General features: G+C 42.6%; 1 protein-coding gene across 5 annotated transcripts in view; it reads left to right on the top strand.

The window, feature by feature from the left end:
- Nucleotides 1–16,933, top strand: part of ADAMTS12 (ADAM metallopeptidase with thrombospondin type 1 motif 12) — a 1,111,988-nt gene that overhangs the window by 773,304 nt on the left and 321,751 nt on the right. For all 5 annotated transcript variants that reach the window (XM_029579144.1, XM_029579126.1, XM_029579135.1 and 2 more), the window contains exon 16: nucleotides 13,527–13,771. In XM_029579144.1, the coding sequence (XP_029435004.1) occupies nucleotides 13,527–13,771 (245 nt within the window). The remainder of the gene's footprint in view (nucleotides 1–13,526; nucleotides 13,772–16,933) is intronic.

The raw sequence follows: 16,933 nt of genomic DNA on the forward strand, positions 1-16,933 counted from the left end.
TGTATAAGGGCTAAAGCTAGCGCGTCGAAAACGTGCGTCCAACCCCCCCGAAACTAATAGCGCCCGCAACATGCAAATGCATGTTGATGGCCCTATTAGTTATTCCCGCGCGATACAGAAAGTAAAATGTGCAGCCAAGCCGCACATTTTACTTTCAGAAATTAGCACCTATCCAAAGGTAAGCGTTAATTTCTGTCGGGGCTGGGGAAGTGCACAGAAAAGCAGTAAAAACTGCTTTTCTGTGCACCCTCCGACTTAATATCATAGTGATATTAAGTCGGAGGCCCCAAAAGTAAAAAAAATGTTTTCCGAACTCGTGGCTTTCAGCAGGTTTGAGAACTGACACCAGAAAAATTGAGCGTCGGCTTTCAAACCCGCTGATAGCCGCCGCTCCTGTCAAAAAGGCGCTAAGGACACACTAGTGTCCCTAGTGTGAGCTTTTACCGCGGGCCCTAATTTGCATAGGCCACCCTCCTGAATCGCGTGCCCAGGAGAGTGGCCTGTGCGCATGCCTGGAGAGCGGGCGCTCGCCCGCTCTCCCGTGCGTTTTTCTGTATCGGCCTGATGCAGAGGAACTAAATTTGATTATAGAACTCTACTTTCTGCGTTGGGGGTGCAAGGGAGGCAGCAGTCACAGATCACAGGGGATTGGGAAAGCTCAGCCTTCACTCAACACCGAGGCCTAGTGGCCAGACTCAGGGACCACCATTACAAGATGTGTGGCACTCCCCTGGCTAAGGACTATCATCATGATGGCTGACCTGAAAAGTGAGGGAGCGGGATGTAAGAATAGGAGTAACAATACCTTGGATTAATGAGAACAGCAAATCATGTCACAGACCTGAACTCTAGATCTGATTGAGCCAGAAAGTTAGAAGAGAAAGAAACAAACAACTGGGCCAAAATATATATATATATATATATATATATATATATATATATATATATATATATAAATATATATCAGGAGAAGGAGAGCACTGAGTTTTCAATTTGTTTTGCTTATTCTAGCTCAGCTACGTTGAAGTAATTTTATTCAAAAGCTCACCTTTCTTCCAAATAGGTTTTTTTTATATCACTTTCCACCTACATGTTTTACAGATTACTTAGAAGAAACTTGACCAGTAGCAGAGTTACTGGGTGAGGAGGGGCAGCTAATGCAACTACGCAGCTTTTTCAGGCCATGACGAATATTTGATTTTATTTGGTTTTTTCCCAGATATCTTCTTTTATGACTCTTGCTTATTGGATTGAGGGAGGGGTTCAACTATTTGTCCATCAGGGGTGAAAAAGATTTTGGGTGAATCGAGTCTATTGTACATTTGCAGCAGGTTTTTACAGTAAATGTTTGGTTCAGTGTTTTTAAATTACAGACTTTACCTTTGTACGAATTCTAAATGCAAATACAAATACAAATGCAATGGGAAATAATTGCAAGTATGTCAAAAAAGCAATTATTTATTAGTTGTTTTTTGTAGGCTTCCAGCTGGGCTGCTGTCTCAATAAGTATTGGACTGGAAGTTAAAAGCACTGCAGTGCAATAACATTTTAGAAAAGCAACTTTATTTCATGTATATTCAAGAGTATATGAATGCATAAGCTCCTTTTAACAATCTAATCTTTTTATTCTCTGCAATTTCTTGCCTAAAAGCATTATAAGTGCTCGTCCTATTAGTGCCATTTGAGATATAGAACCTTATTCAAAATTACTTTGTCCCATTCTCTCTCCTTGGGAATGAGGCCTAGAGTACCAAAAGTAGGAAAGTAGAGCTTGCTTGCTGATATGTCTTTTCATGTCATTCTCTAGACTTAGGGATATTTGGTTTCTCCTTGCATTATCAGCAGCAGTCCTGCTGTAGCTGTAAATTGTCCTATTTGTCTCCCTGAGTTTTTTTCTCTCCTCCACAAAACATTCTCCAGAATCCCTTCTGCCCATTCTTTTACAGCTTTGAAAACCAAGCATCACCACACAACACTATAACCAGAAATATAGGTGGTAATTTTAAGTCTGTCCACATAAGTGCAAAGCCTGTGGGTACTTTTCTCCCACAGACTTTGCACCAGTTTTCAAAATTGATTTGTATATTTTCATTTGGAAAATTATTCCAGAGAAATTGGCTGCACACAGTCACATCTGTTAAGTTATGCAAGTAGTTTTTCTGAGAAAAGTCATATTCATCTTCTATATAAATAAAAATGTAAATGTTCGTTTGTTCAAAATCTTAAATCTCCGAAAGTTCTTCACTGATTGCTTTGAAATTTTGACACAACATTGCATTCGAATAAGCGCGTGTTTTTATATACCTATATTATATAGATGTCACACCTGTGACAGGTAAAAACATGCTTTTTTGGAAAAACAGTGCCATCTGTTGGATGTACAAGCAACACACGCCATCTACAATATAACAGCTCAATGGTCCGCACATGTGCGGACCATTGAGCTGTGCGCTATGTGCTGGGTGTCACAGAGGGGAGGAGGAAAGGGCAGACGAGTCGCCGCTCCGAGAAACGGCTCAGCCCGTTCCTCCCCCGTTGGGGAAGGGGGGAGGAGTAGGGACTGCCGGACAGTTATACACAGGAGGAGGAAAGGGTAGAAGAGTCGTCGAGCCAGTCCGTCCACCGCCGGGGAAGGGGGGCAGGGAGTTGGGATGGCCGGAGCAGAGCAAATGCAGTAGAAAGTGGCTGTGAAGAGATCACAAGCAGCTGCAGCCAAAGCAGCCAAAGCACAAAGAGCTGAACAGAGAACAGCTCGCCCTCCTCCCCCGCCCCCTGATTCCCGCAGATAAGGAAAAGCCAAGTAAATATCCTGCAACTGCGGGGGGGGGGGGGGAGGGGGAAGGCAGTGCTGTCAACCCGCCCGTGGGTCTCAGCCGCCACGGGAAGAGTTTACATGGGCATCGCTCCACCCCCACTCCCAGCAAAGCACCATGACGAAAGTGAAAGCCAGAGCCCTGCTACCTCCTCCCTCTCAAGCCCCCAATCGGATTTCTTAAAGGCACAGGTCTCCCAGAAAGAGCAAAGTAAGCTAGGCAATGTGTCCCAGATCTGTTGCAGTGCCTGATGCCTGCCCTTTGCGAGGGGGGGTGGGGACAGAGTGTTTTCCTCACTCTCCCAGACACAACTGGTGTGGGAACTTTGCAAGCTCTTGCGAGTGCAGAGCAAAGTCGTAGGTGGGGAGGGGACAAAAATCCCGCCCATTTTAACTGTGTGAGAGAAACGTGTGGTAATGTGCGCTGAAGGCAAGTGTGAGTGCCAGAGAGAGAGGGAGACTACGTGAGGGATTGTGTATGTGTGTGAGAGGGATTGGGCGTGCGTGTGTGAGGGACAGAGGGAGAGTGTATGTGCAAGAGAGAGACAGGAAGCCTATGTAGGGGGCTGTATGAGAGAGAGATTCTCTACCCCCCCCCCCCCCCCAGCTCTCCACTTATAGGTTACAGTGGAAGGGGTGCAGTGTAGAGGGGAATGGGAGAGCAAAGGAGTTGGGGCCTGTACGGATAGCGTGAAAGGGGTCTGAGCCTGTCCCTCCGCCACCGGGGAAGGGGGGAGGGAGTTGGCATGGCAGGACCATTACGCCTCGCGAGATCCCCATTCGCCACCGCTGCAGCTCCTACCACCGCTGCCGCCTCTGGCTCTTCATGGTGCTGGGGGGGGGGGAGGAGCGGAGCAGAGCAAAGATGTAGGAGGAGAGGGGACAAAAGTCTCGCCCGTTTTAACGGCTTGGACTACATATTTTATGATTCCATTTCAATGTTCCGATTGCATTGTTAAATTGAATTTTCATAGATTTCGATTTATTTTCATTTTGATTTAATTATTTCATGTGACATTGCGTTGGAATTGAGCTGTGTCGTTTAATATACTGTTCATTTAGTGAGTATATTTTGTTTTTTCTTTTTCCATTGTTTTTCATTTCTAGAATTATGCGGTTTACATCTAGACTTGGATTGCTTCTCACATGGACAATTATATGTTGCATGTTCTAGAGTCGGCAAACCAATCTCTATATCTGCACAGACAATGCAACAACAAAAAAATATTGTATACCCACAAGCATTGTGAAATTAAACATATTCGAAACGTGCCCTCTCTCTTTTGTTTCTTTTCCATTTAACCAGACTGAGCCACAGCAACGCGTGGCCGGATACAACTAGTATTTAATAAATTCAAAAGTATGCTAAGTGCCAATCCATCCCTAACCCCTGCTTGAGGGAACACCTTTTGTCACTGCACGTAAACTTATGAGCATAAAGGCTATGGATGTACATTCATTTGAATTGAAATAGAAAATGTCAACGAGTGGGGCAGAGGGAGAAAGAAGAAGTGGTTGCTGTTGGCATGGGATCTAGAGCCTGGGAATCCTGAGTGGAGAAAGAAGTGGTTACTGTTGGCATGGGATCTAGAACCTGAGAATCCTGAGTGGTATGAAGCTTCAGTAGCCCCTGATTGGAGAATGTGGCTGAACTAGAAATCTGTCAGCATTGGAACAGAGATAAGTGAATTAAGGCTTCCTAAGGGCATGCTGGGAGGGAGAGAGCACTTTTTTTGGTCATCCTTTTCCTCCTATTGAGGTCAGAGACATCTCCCTGAACCCAGAAAAAAATTTAAAAAACAAACACTTTGATTTGCAGCTGAACACATGCATTGCTGTTGGTTTTTGCCCTCCAGAGGCTATTCAATTTATTCATAGGGTCTCTAATCTAAAGAAAAGGGCGGATTTGGAGAAGTTTGCCAAAAGGAGAACAGAGCTTCTTCACGGTATACCATGTCCTTCATTTCGCAATTTGTTTGCCGGCAATTAAATCAGCCCAGGTCCCATCAATTTGTTGTTTTTGTGCCTAGTGACTGAAACATATCTATCTATCTATCTATCTATCTATCTATCTATACACATACATACATATATACTCTAAATTATAAAGTAATCCTCTTCAATTTATAACATGTTTTGAAACCCTATCTTACAATTGTTTAAAATAGCAATTCCATGGAATGGACTACATACAAATCCCTTTATTATTTATTACCACATCTTTATTAGATATTGATAATACTATCTTTAAACACCATATTGTACTAAACACTTGGCACAAAATAACCATTCATGCAATCATTAACTCACAAAAAATACACGTATAAACAATAAACTGTGCTATCATACAATGCCGTACTCTAGAACATGTCACTAAAGCTCCCATCGTTTATTTGAAATCAATGCCGTTTCTCATCTGATTATCCTATAACTGCAGAAACTGCATAACCATTAGCAGCAAATCAGTGAAGTCTGAAATGTCTACATAAAGAAAATGGCAAACCCTGTATTAAGCAAGCGAAATTATATGTCATTGGATAGATCCAACAAAGGCCTTTGTTTTGCTTGGTGAAAGGCTTCTTTCGGGGGATATTTGTCATACAATATGTATCCCGTTTACAAGCAAAAGTCTTCAAAAGCAGGTCACAAAAAAAGTTGTCTTGCATAAACATCGAAAGCGATTGCTTTTGTAACAGTTACCACTAGCATATCACTTCTTCAGTATTCTATGATACTAAAACTGCTTTTTCAATTTACTGTTCAATTATTATACTTCACATTGCCACTACAAATAAATGAAAAACATGCATTTTAAACTGAGTAATTAATTAAAAGTCACAGCACTTAAATTATGCATAAATAAATTTTAAAGACTTAAATTTAAAATTAAATTGAATTTAAATATGGATTTGATCCCCTGAATATAGTTCAGTTACTCTGCTTGCTGTATATGTGTGTAATGTGCTCCATGTATGCTGGAATAAAGTCAGCCATGAGTACGCAACTGGAAGCTCACTTAATCTAACCAGCCAGTTCACAACAAATACAACTTTATTGTACAACTAGTAAAATGTTTCACATTCAAAAGACGTATTTAATCCCAATGGGTGTACTGATTTCCATTTAAAGATAAGCAGTTGTTTCTTATGTTGTAAACTGAAAGAAACTTTACCCCTTTACTTAAAATGTTGTTGAGTGACAAAAAAATGCAATTGATTATTAGTATGATTATTATTTATCCAATGCAGAACAATCGGGCCTTCAACCTTTTTTGTGCGAATACAGATTTTTTGCTATATAATTCACATTTTGACTGCTTACTTTGGGGTAGATTGTAAAAAAATCTATGCGTGCGTCCATGTGCAATTTTATAACATGTGTGCGCCGGTGCACGCATCTTATAAAATCGCAGGAGGTGCACGCAATGGGGGGCAGACTTATGCAAAAATCACACAACAACACATCATCGGCTTCCCCAGTTCCTTCCCAGTTCCAGTTCCTTCCCTTTTGCTCCTCCAAAGGAGCAGTGGCAAGTGGCGTGCACCGGCACCTTGCCAGTGCACCTTGCCAGTGTACGATCCCCCACACTATGGAAAGTGCCCACTGTACTGGGTGCCTCCAGCCCCACCCCATCCTCGGACTGCCCCTTTGCCGAGGGCCAGCTCTAATGTGCATAACAGGGTTTATGCGCGCGGCCGGGCCCCTTTTCAAATGTATGCAGCACGTGCAAGGCCCAGCCGCGCACATAACCCCTGCTTTTTACGCATGCGGGCCATTAAAAATCGGGTCTTTTGTGTGTCCAATATACAACTTAGAACATGGCATATGATGGTATATACCACCTGTGCTCTATCACAAGTAAAGTGGCCCCTAAGGTCATATCTAATAGACAAAAAAGGGTGCTGGAATTCACAGATCTGCAAAATGTTCTCACAAACCACACATCTGCCACAAGGGAATTGTCCCCATTCACTAGGGTCAGTATGATAGGCCGGTGAAGGGGAAGTATTGACTAGATGATCCTTTAGATTTCGACCCCTGATTTTAGCGAAGATGGATTTCCCTTTAAAGGTGTTATGTAGTGTGAGAATGTTCCAGTGTTTTAAAATTATACCCTGTACTTCTTCCGTTTATTTTATTTATTTAAAAATTATTTATATACTGTCTAACAATCAAATGTTGATCAAAATGGTGTACAATGTTCATAAGCAAACAAAAATGAAAAAATAGAAAAAATACAATCTTGAATTATAATAAATATTAAAAGTTATAAAACAAAATTTTAAAATAATAACTAACTTTAAACTTTACAAACAAGAGATAAAAAAAAGAAGATCAGTTCCACATAACTTTGGAGTACAAAATGAAAAATGATGGATGTGTTAAGGTTACAGTAGACCTGTATCTGGGATGGCAAATGCTTTTGAGAAAAGATAGGTTTTTAATGATTTCTTGAATTCTTTTGGGTTTGAAATTTGACGAAGCGGTCTAGGTGATGAGTTCCATATTTGTGGGCCAGCTACTGAGAATGCTCTGTTTCTTGTAATATTTAAATGTGCTGGGCATACTGATGGAATATCTAATAGGTTTTTGTTCAGAGACCTTAAATGTCTGGTTGGTTTGTAAATTCGAAGAATAGTACAAAGCCAGATTGATGACAGATTATGTAATAGTGAATGTACAATGGTCAGGATTTTATACTGTATTTGAAATTTGATAGGCAGCCAGTGTAAAGTGTATAATGTGGGAGAAATGTGGTTTTTGACAGGTGAGCCAGTTAGGATATGGGCAGCTGAGTTTTGTATTAGTTGTAACGACTTGATTGCCGAGTCCGGTAGTCCCAAGTAAAGGCCATTACAGTAGTATATTCCTGAAAAAATTAAAGATTGAAGGACAGAATGGAAATCCTGATAGAATAGAAGTGGATGTAATTTGTAATTTGTAAAAAGAATTTCTAACTGTTAAGGAAATATGCTGAGAATGACAAGTCAGAGTTTAGTAAAACTCCTAAATTATAGGCTTTTGTAATGATCAGTATAGAAATACTGTTTAATAGTAGATGTGAGGGGGACCGTTGGTCGGGTCAGTAATTTAGCTGAGGAATAGATTTTTCATTTTCTTGTGATTTAATTTTCAGCGGCTATGAGATAGCCACTTGTCTATAATATTTGCGTATAAAGCTACAGTGGATAGAGTTTCTGACCAAGAGTTTTTATAAGGAACGAAAAATTGTATATCATCAGCATATATTTTGAATTGGACATCCAAAGCTGAAACAATGTACAATTCTGGTCACCGCATCTCGAAAAAGATATAGTTGCGATGGAGAAGGTACAGAGAAGGGCAACCAAAATGATAAAGGGAATGGAACCCCTATGAGGAAAGGCTAAAGAGGTTAGGGCTGTTCAGCTTGGAGAAGAGGCAGCTGAGGGGGGATATGATAGAGATCTTTAAGATTATGAGAGGAAGGCTCATCTGCCTACTGCTCCCAGCATCCCCCGGGAAAGGAGTCCAGAAGACACCGCAAGCAATCCAGGATTGACGTCCATAGCCCCAGCTTCCAGAGGCCCCACCCCCTTTGCAGTTGAGGAGGACCGGTTCATCTGCATACTGCTCCCAGCATCCCCGGCAGAGGAGTCCAGAAGTCACCGCAAGCGATCCAGGGATTGACGTCCATAGCCCAGCTTCCAAAGGCCCCGCCCCTTTGCAGTAGAGGAGGACCGGAAGGCTCATCTGCATACTGCTCCCAGCATCCCCCGGGAGAGGAGTCCAGAAGTCACCGCAAACGATCCAGGGATTGACGTCCATAGCCCCAGCTTCCAAAGGCCCCGCCTCCTTTGCAGTAGAGGAGGACTGGAAGCGCGCGCCTAACTGCATGCGAATCTCAAACCCTACCATTAACTGAGTGAAGATTAATTTAACGGTGGTTCAAGAGGATTGGTAAGTATAGCTTTCAGAAATTTGGGGGCTTATAAAAGTTTGGTGAAAGGTGAAATTAAGGGATATATTCTTTAGAGTTTGTGTGTGTCTGAGGTGCTGAGGTAATAAGCAAGCCAGAGATAGTTAATTCTAGTGTCTGTCTTTCCCACCCATTCAAGCCTTGATTTTTAGGCATGAGACACTTTTTCATTAAAAATTCCAACTCCCTTAGTATCCTAAACTTAACTAGGAACTCAATAAAACTAAGATGAAGGCAGCAGTCCAGCAGCAAGAGGGGGGCTTTCCAGTCTTTTGCATTGAGTGTCACATGTATGATTTTTTTACCCGCCGGTGAGAGATTGTATGTGTGCACTCGGTGCAAAGAGCTCCTGGCTCTCAGGGAACGAGTCCGATCTCTAGAGGCTAGAGTAACAGACTTGGAGGAGCTGAGGGAGACAGAGAGGTACATTGATGAGACCTTCAGGGACATAGTAGCCGTCCCAAATCCAGTCTGGCAGGCCTAGTGCTGCCTTGGATCAGAAAGGTCTCCCAGTAGGAGAACATCACCCTGGTGTAGCAGGAAGTGATCCTGTAGCAAGGACCTGCTCTCCAGGTGATGTATTGTCCTCTCACACTGAAGACAAGTCTCCCAGGGCTACTGCCCAGGAGGGAAGAGATAGGCCGGCCATCATAGTTGGTGATTCGGTTATTACAAATGTAGATAGCAGGGTGGCTGGTGGACGTGAGGACCGCCTGGTAACTTGCCTGCCTGGTGCGAAGGTGGCAGACCTCACGCGTCATCTAGCTAGGATTATAGACAGTGCTGGGGAGGAGCCAGCTGTCGTGGTACATGTGGGCACCAACAACATAGGAAAATGTGGGAGAGAGGTTCTGGAAGCAAAATTTAGGATTTTAGGTAGGAAGCTAAAATCCAGAACCTCCAGGGTGGCATTCTCTGAAATGCTTCCTGTTCCATGTGCAGGTCTCCAGAAGCAGGCAGAGCTCCAGAGTTTCAATGCATGGATGAGACAATGGTGCAGGGAAGAGGGATTCAGCTTTGTAAGGAACTGGGGAAACTTTTGGGGAAAAGGGAGACTTTTCCGAAAGGATGGGCTTCACCTTAACTAGAGTGGAACCAAGCTGCTGGCACTAACTTTCAAAAAGGAGATAGAGCAGCTTTTAAACTAGAACAAGGGGGAAAGCCGACAGTCACTCAGCAGTGCATGGTTCAGAGAAATGTATCCTTGAAGGATACTAATAAAACAGGAGAGTTAGGACATCCCAACAGAGAGGTCCCATTAAAAGCAAACATAGTCCATATGCCTATATGTAAAAAATCACCAAATCTAATGATTTCCGAATTATCCCAAACAACTGAAAAGCAGGTTGTTAAAACAAACAAAAAACACACTTTGAAATGTCTGTATGCCAATGCCAGAAGTCTAAGAAGTAAGTTGGGAGAGTTAGAGTGTATAGCAGCAAATGATGAGATTGACATAATTGGCATCACAGAAACTTGGTGGAAGGAGGATAACTAATGGGACAGTGCTATATCAGGGTACAAAATATATCGCAATGATAGGGAGGATCAACTTGGCGGGGGTGTGGCACTTTATGGCCAGGAGGGTATGCTTAGTAGAATCTATATGGGTAGAAATCCCATGTGTGTTGGGTAAGAGTATAGTAATAGGAGTATACTACCGTCCACCTGGACAAAATGGTCAGACAGATGATGAAATGCTAAGATAAATCAGGGAAGCAAACCAATTTGGCAGTGCAATAATAATGGGAGATTTCAATTACCAAATCCAAAATTCTCTTACTGTATAATCCCACGATTAAAGCAATCTATAATTGGAACACGTGGTATTAGAAACTTAGACAATTTACAATGCTGTATATGACGATGCTTATATATATTTAGAATATGAGTTTAAGGACCATCATACCACCCACGGTGCTCACAAGTTAGAACTTGTATCTCATGCACTTCATTTGGGTCACTTTTAATCATTGGTCCAGATCAGCTAGCATCCAAAAACTTCAGTTTTCAATTTTTTGTTTTTTTGTATTTTTTAACAATATATATTAAAAGGTATCAACTTCCCTTCTGTAGCTGTCGGGGTCACTCGTCCGATGCACGCGTTTCGCAACACTGCTGCTTCAGAGACATCAGTTTAAACTCTCCTGATCCAGCACCCCTTCTAATTCATTCATGGGAATATAGACAGGTCTTTAAACGGTGCGAATTTATGCGAAATACTTGAGCGATGCTTCAGGTCCGTCAATTTTTCGGACCCGACGCCATTTCCCCGCTTAGAAATGAACATAAGAAATGCCATACTGGATCAGACCAAGAGTCCATCAAGCCCAGCATCCTGTTTCTAGCAGTGGCCAATCCAAGTCACAAGTACCTGGCAAGTACCCAAACATGAACATAAGAACATAAGAAATTGCCATGCTGGGTCAGACCAAGGGTCCATCAAGCCCAGCATCCTGTTTCCAACAGAGGCCAAACCAGGCCACAAGAACCTGGCAATTACCCAAACACCAAGAAGATCCCATGCTACTGCTGCAATTAATAGCAGTAGCTATTCCCTAAGTAAACTTGATTAATAGCAGTTAATGGACTTCTCTTCCAAGAACTTATCCAAACCTTTATTTAACCCAGCTACACTAACTGCACTAACCACCAACTCTGGCAACAAATTCTAGAGCTTTATTGTGCATTTTCTCCGATTAGTCTTAAATGTGTTACTTGCTAACTTCATGGAATGCCCCCTAGTCCTCCTATTATTTGAAAGTGTAAATTATTCGAAAGTGTAAATAACCGAGTCACATCTACTCGTTCAAGACCTCTCATGATCTTAAAGACCTCTATCATATCCCCCTCAGCCGTCTCTTCTCCAAGCTGAACAGCTCTAACCTCTTCAGCCTTTCCTCATAGGGGAGCTGTTCCATCCCCTTTATCATTTTGGTTGCCCTTCTCTGTACCTTCTCCATCGCAACTATATCTTTTTTGAGATGCGGCGACCAGAATTGTACACAGTATTCAAGGTGCGGTCTCACCATGGAGCGATACAGAGGCATTATGACATTTTCCATTCTATTAACCATTCCCTTCCTAATAATTCCTAACATTCTATTTGCTTTTTTGACTGCTGCAGCACACTGAGTCGACAATTTTAAAGTATTATCCACTATGATGCCTAGATCTTTTTCCTGGGTGGTAGCTCCTAATATGGGTTATTTTTCCCTTTATGCAACACCTTGCACTTGTCCACATTAAATTTCATCTGCCATTTGGATGCCCAATCTTCCAGTCTTGCAAGGTCCTCCTGTAATGTATCACAGTCTGCTTGTGATTTAACTACTCTGAATAATTTTGTATCATCTGCAAATTTGATAACCTCACTCGTCGTATTCCTTTCCAGATCATTTATATATATATTGAAAAGCACCGGTCCAAGTACAGATCCCTGAGGCACTCTACTGTTTACCCTTTTCCACTGAGAAAATTGACCATTTAATCCTACTCTCTGTTTCCTGTCTTTTAACCAGTTTGTAATCTTAGGACCTTAATTTAAGGCTGCTATGTTTTTGGCTGCATCGAGACACCTAACACTGACAATTAATGCTAGGTGCTTACCTTCCTTTCCCCAACATGCCCTTGCCCCTGGTCGCACCAACTTTCTAGTCACCTAAATTTAGATGTCTTGTGAAAATACGCTCCTAAATTTAGATGCTCAGCAGAGGTAGGGGAGAAATTCCATTAGAGAGATCTAGACCCCTAACCCCTTAAGTTAGGTCCCTAGATCTTTTGAATATTCACCCCTACGTTATTATGAAATGTTCACATGGATCTTTTTGTTTGGTTTTTTTTTTTTAGTTTTATTGTATTCTATCATTTTTCCATTGGGCTGTTGAAGCCAAGGAAAACTATTTATTGAAAGAAATACACAATTAATTACAATCAGTTCTGGAGACCACATCTCAAAAGGATAAGAGACAGGATGGAAAAGGTCCAGAGGAGGGTGGCCAAAATGGCATGGGGTCTGTTTTGGAAGATCTATAAGGAGAGGCTGGAGGATCTAAATATGTACACCCCAGAGAGGAGGAGCAGGGGAGATATGATACAGACCTTCAGATTCCTGAAAGGTTTTAATGATGCACAAACATCAAACATTTCCCGTTGGAAAGGAAACTGTAGACTCAGGGGTGGACTCAGAACCAAAATCAGGAAATATTTCTTCATGGAGAGGGTGGTGGATGCCTGAAATGCCCTCCCGAAAGAGGTGGTAAGGATGAGAACAATAAATTAATTTAAAAGGACATGGGATAAACATTATGGATCATTAAAGGTTTGAGGTTGGTAATAAAAAAAAAGGCGTAACCTACGTTAACTATAGGTGTAACATTTCTGCATGGGGTAAGCTAAACAGCATGGCAGTTATGCCCCCTTAATAGAATACATGGGGGTAACCTGTACTGTGTGTAAGTTACTATTTTTAACAGAACGCATAAGAGCAACCTGCATGATGCAGCAGTTATTACCATAAGCCACTTGCTGGGCAGACTGAATTGGCCATATGATCTTTATCTGTCAGCATTGCTATGTTACTGTGTTCAAGAGATGTGACAAACGTATTTATTTAGTAGGATTTTTATCCTGCCTCTCTGCAATTTTTCATTAAATAAGTTATATTAAAGTATAATATGTTTATATTGTTATAGACTAATATGCTTTTAAGTGTAAAACGTAGGTAAATTCCATTTTTTTTTCTGATTTCTTCAGGTTATGTTGACATTGCACTGATTCCAAAGGATGCAAGAGATATCAGGATAATGGAAGTAGAAGAAGCAGGAAACTTCCTTGCAATAAGAAGTGAAGATCCTGAAAAATATTACCTAAATGGTGGGTTTATTATTCAGTGGAATGGGGATTATTCATTTGCTGGAACAAAGTTTCAATATGAGAGAAATGGAAACTTAGAGAACCTTGTTGCATCTGGTCCAACCAATGAATCACTATGGATACAGGTAAGCACTACATTAAAAAAAACCCCTCTATTCTGCATTAATAATGATGAAATGGAAAAGCAAAATAGACCTTAGTTGGTAAACAAAGGTAACATTATATGAAAGTGCTGCAAATCTTCCGGCTCTGAGTCAGTCTTTTGATTTTAACTGAGATTATACAAACTGGATATGTTCCGAATCCAATCCCAACTCAAATTAGGCTTATTCACATCAGATTTATGTCTCATCTTTCAAGCCAATTATCACTAAAATTCACAGTTTCAAAACTTTCTCTGTTTCACTCAGCTCAAGAGCTCAGTTTGCCTTGCACATACAGAGCAAAGGGGAGCCTTGGGATGGCCGATACCATTTTGATCAGAGTGAATGGAAATCACTTCTGCCCTGAAGAGCCTATGGTCGGATGGGGTAGGCAGAGTTGTAGAAACCAGGGAGATACTAGGGGAACCAGCTGAAGGGGAAAGACATTTGGGATATGAGTTTTTCCCCAGAAACTTGGGGTGGGAGGATACCAGGAGGGTCTCTAGGGGGTTTTAGTCAGAGAGGGGGGAGGGGGGTGTGATTGGTGCACAGTAGCCACTTGATTCACTGAGGAGTGGTGGTGAAGGATTGGGCTGGGAGGGGCTTTTCCTCACATTCAGGAGTGGGGAAGGGGTATGGAAATTCAGATTTTAGTAAGTACTTTAGCCTGCTAATGCAGTCTCAAAATTTAACTACACTTCTTGTAAATGTAATCCCTGGGCTAGAAGAAGATTCCAAAGACCATAGCTCAAACATATTCAAAGATGGTTCCCTTCATGTTCTACTTCAATAATAATCAGCAAAAAAGAAAGGTGAACATTCCAGTCATCTGTAACTTCAAACAAACTTGATACCAAATGTTCTTGTACAAACAATCTTACTGCCTCTTGCCTTGCAATGGGCTGCAAGCATTTTCAATGTTATGTGCATGTATTCAGATCATATGTCAATTTGTTAATGCTTTTACCACTCTTTCAGATTACAATAATAAAAAAAAAATTATACTTATCTCTAATCTGTTCTTGCATACTGTAGCTAGTTACCACTTCAGTAATATCCAGGATTCACTGAGAGATGGGAAGGATAACTTCCAAGGCCTTTTGCATCGCAAACAATTAAATCCCAGCTCACAGTTATTTACTCCTGGGGGAATTCTGCACACAAAAAATTAAAATTCTACAAAATTCTGCAAACTTAATATTGGTCAAAATAACACAATTTACATGACAGTCTTTACGTAATTACATTTTAAATTAATACAGAAAAAAAGTTATTACTTAGATTCAGAATTTTAAATATTTTGAGCAGAATTTCCCTAGAAATTCACTGCAAGAGTGTCCCTTCCACTTGTTCTCCCTACTCCCCTGGCCACAGGCCCCAACTCCTCCACCTGCCAGTATCTCCCCCCTCCACCTCTAGGCTCAACCCCTTCCACTCTATTGCCAGTCCCAGAGTGTGACCCTGTTCTCAGTACTGCCCCTCACACAGGCTCCCTCTGTCCCTCCCTCTCTCACACACATGCTCCCTCTCCCTAATACACATACACATACCCTCATACAGGCTCCCTCACTCTCTCACACACACACACATCCCCTCATACAGGGTCCCTCTCTTTCATACACAGCCACACAAGCTCCCTTTCTCTCTCACACATACATCCTCACACAGGCCAGCTATGTCTCTCTCTCATGCACCCCTTCACACAGGCTCTTTCTCGCACATACACATGTTATAAAATTGGCTACCCATGCGCACACCGATATGAAATGATTCACGTGCAGAAGGGTGGTATTTGGTAATAGAAGTGCAGCAACACGATCGGGCCATCGCCAGTTCCCTCCCAGTCCACGCCAATAAAGGAGTGGACTGGGAGGGAACGTCCCTAACCCCCTACCTATCCTTCCTCCTTTTTCCCCTCTCCTCTCTGACCCCTAAACCCGACCTACCTACCCTACTTTTTTTTCAAAGTTACCTGCTCTCCTAAGCAGAAGTAAGTTCCATGCGCCAGCCAGCTGCTGCACATGCTTCCCTGGGACAGCGCCCAATGATGCAGTCACAGCTTGCCCCTGCCCTGCCCACACCCCGCCCAGTCCCCGGCTCGCCCCTTTTCAAGAACCTGGCACTTCTGTGCGTACCAGCATATACGCGCATTGCCGGGACACTGTGAAATTGCACTCAGCACATGCGCGGCCTGGCTAGCCACATATCTGCCAGTATTGGTGCGCGCTGGCATATTAACATTTTCCCATTAGTAAACTTTGAGATGTTAAAGCCAATTTCCTCTTCTTCCCTTCTCCATGGTTGAGCTGCCCTCCCATGTGGTTGTCAAAGAGAATGTTTAATTCAATTTAGATTTATGTCCAAATACAAAGGGCTGGATTTTAAAAGGGTTATGCGCGTAAATGGGCCTACGTGCGCCGGGCCTATTTTTAAAAGGCCCGGCGTCGAGCGTAAAGCCCCGGAACGGGTGTAAGTCCCGGGGCTTGCAAAAAGGGGCGGGGGCAGGGTCAGGCTCCCGGCACATATTGGCCGCTGTCCAGGGGATCGCGCACGCAACTTACTTCAGCCCCGGGGCTGAAGTAAGTTTTGAAACAAGACCAAAAAAAAAAAAAGGTAGGGGGGAAAGGGCAGAGGAGGGCAGGGGAAGGGAAGGTGGGGTGGGGGGTAGGGAAAGGGGGAAGGGGGAAGGGGGAAGGCAGAGCGGCTAGGCGCGGGCTTGGCATGCGCAAGGTGCACAATTGTGCATCCTCTTGCGCGCGCCGACCCCCGATTTTATAACTTGTGCATGCAAGTTATAAAATCGGGCGTACATATGTGCATGCCAGGGTAACGCTCATGTGTATGCCGCGTGCACTCCCTTTAAAATCTACCCCACGGTCTGTCCCAATAATTTCAGTTCAGAATTCCTTTTCTCCTTATAGCATCAGATTTATTCTTCCACCTCTTCTCCCAAGATCTTCAGTAGATGTTCATGGGTTCTGATGGGATCCATTCCAAGTTCTTTTTCCCCTTGCTCCTTCTTCTCTGGACGGCTGTAAGTCTGAATACAGATGATCCTCAGATCACTCCTCAGGGAAGCAACTTCTTTCTCCCTCATTTTGCTGATATCAAATAAAAATGCTAAGCCCATAGTTAATGGGAACC

The sequence above is a fragment of the Rhinatrema bivittatum genome, chromosome 1 (genome assembly GCF_901001135.1).
Source record: "Rhinatrema bivittatum chromosome 1, aRhiBiv1.1, whole genome shotgun sequence".
Lineage (NCBI taxonomy): Eukaryota > Metazoa > Chordata > Amphibia > Gymnophiona > Rhinatrematidae > Rhinatrema > Rhinatrema bivittatum.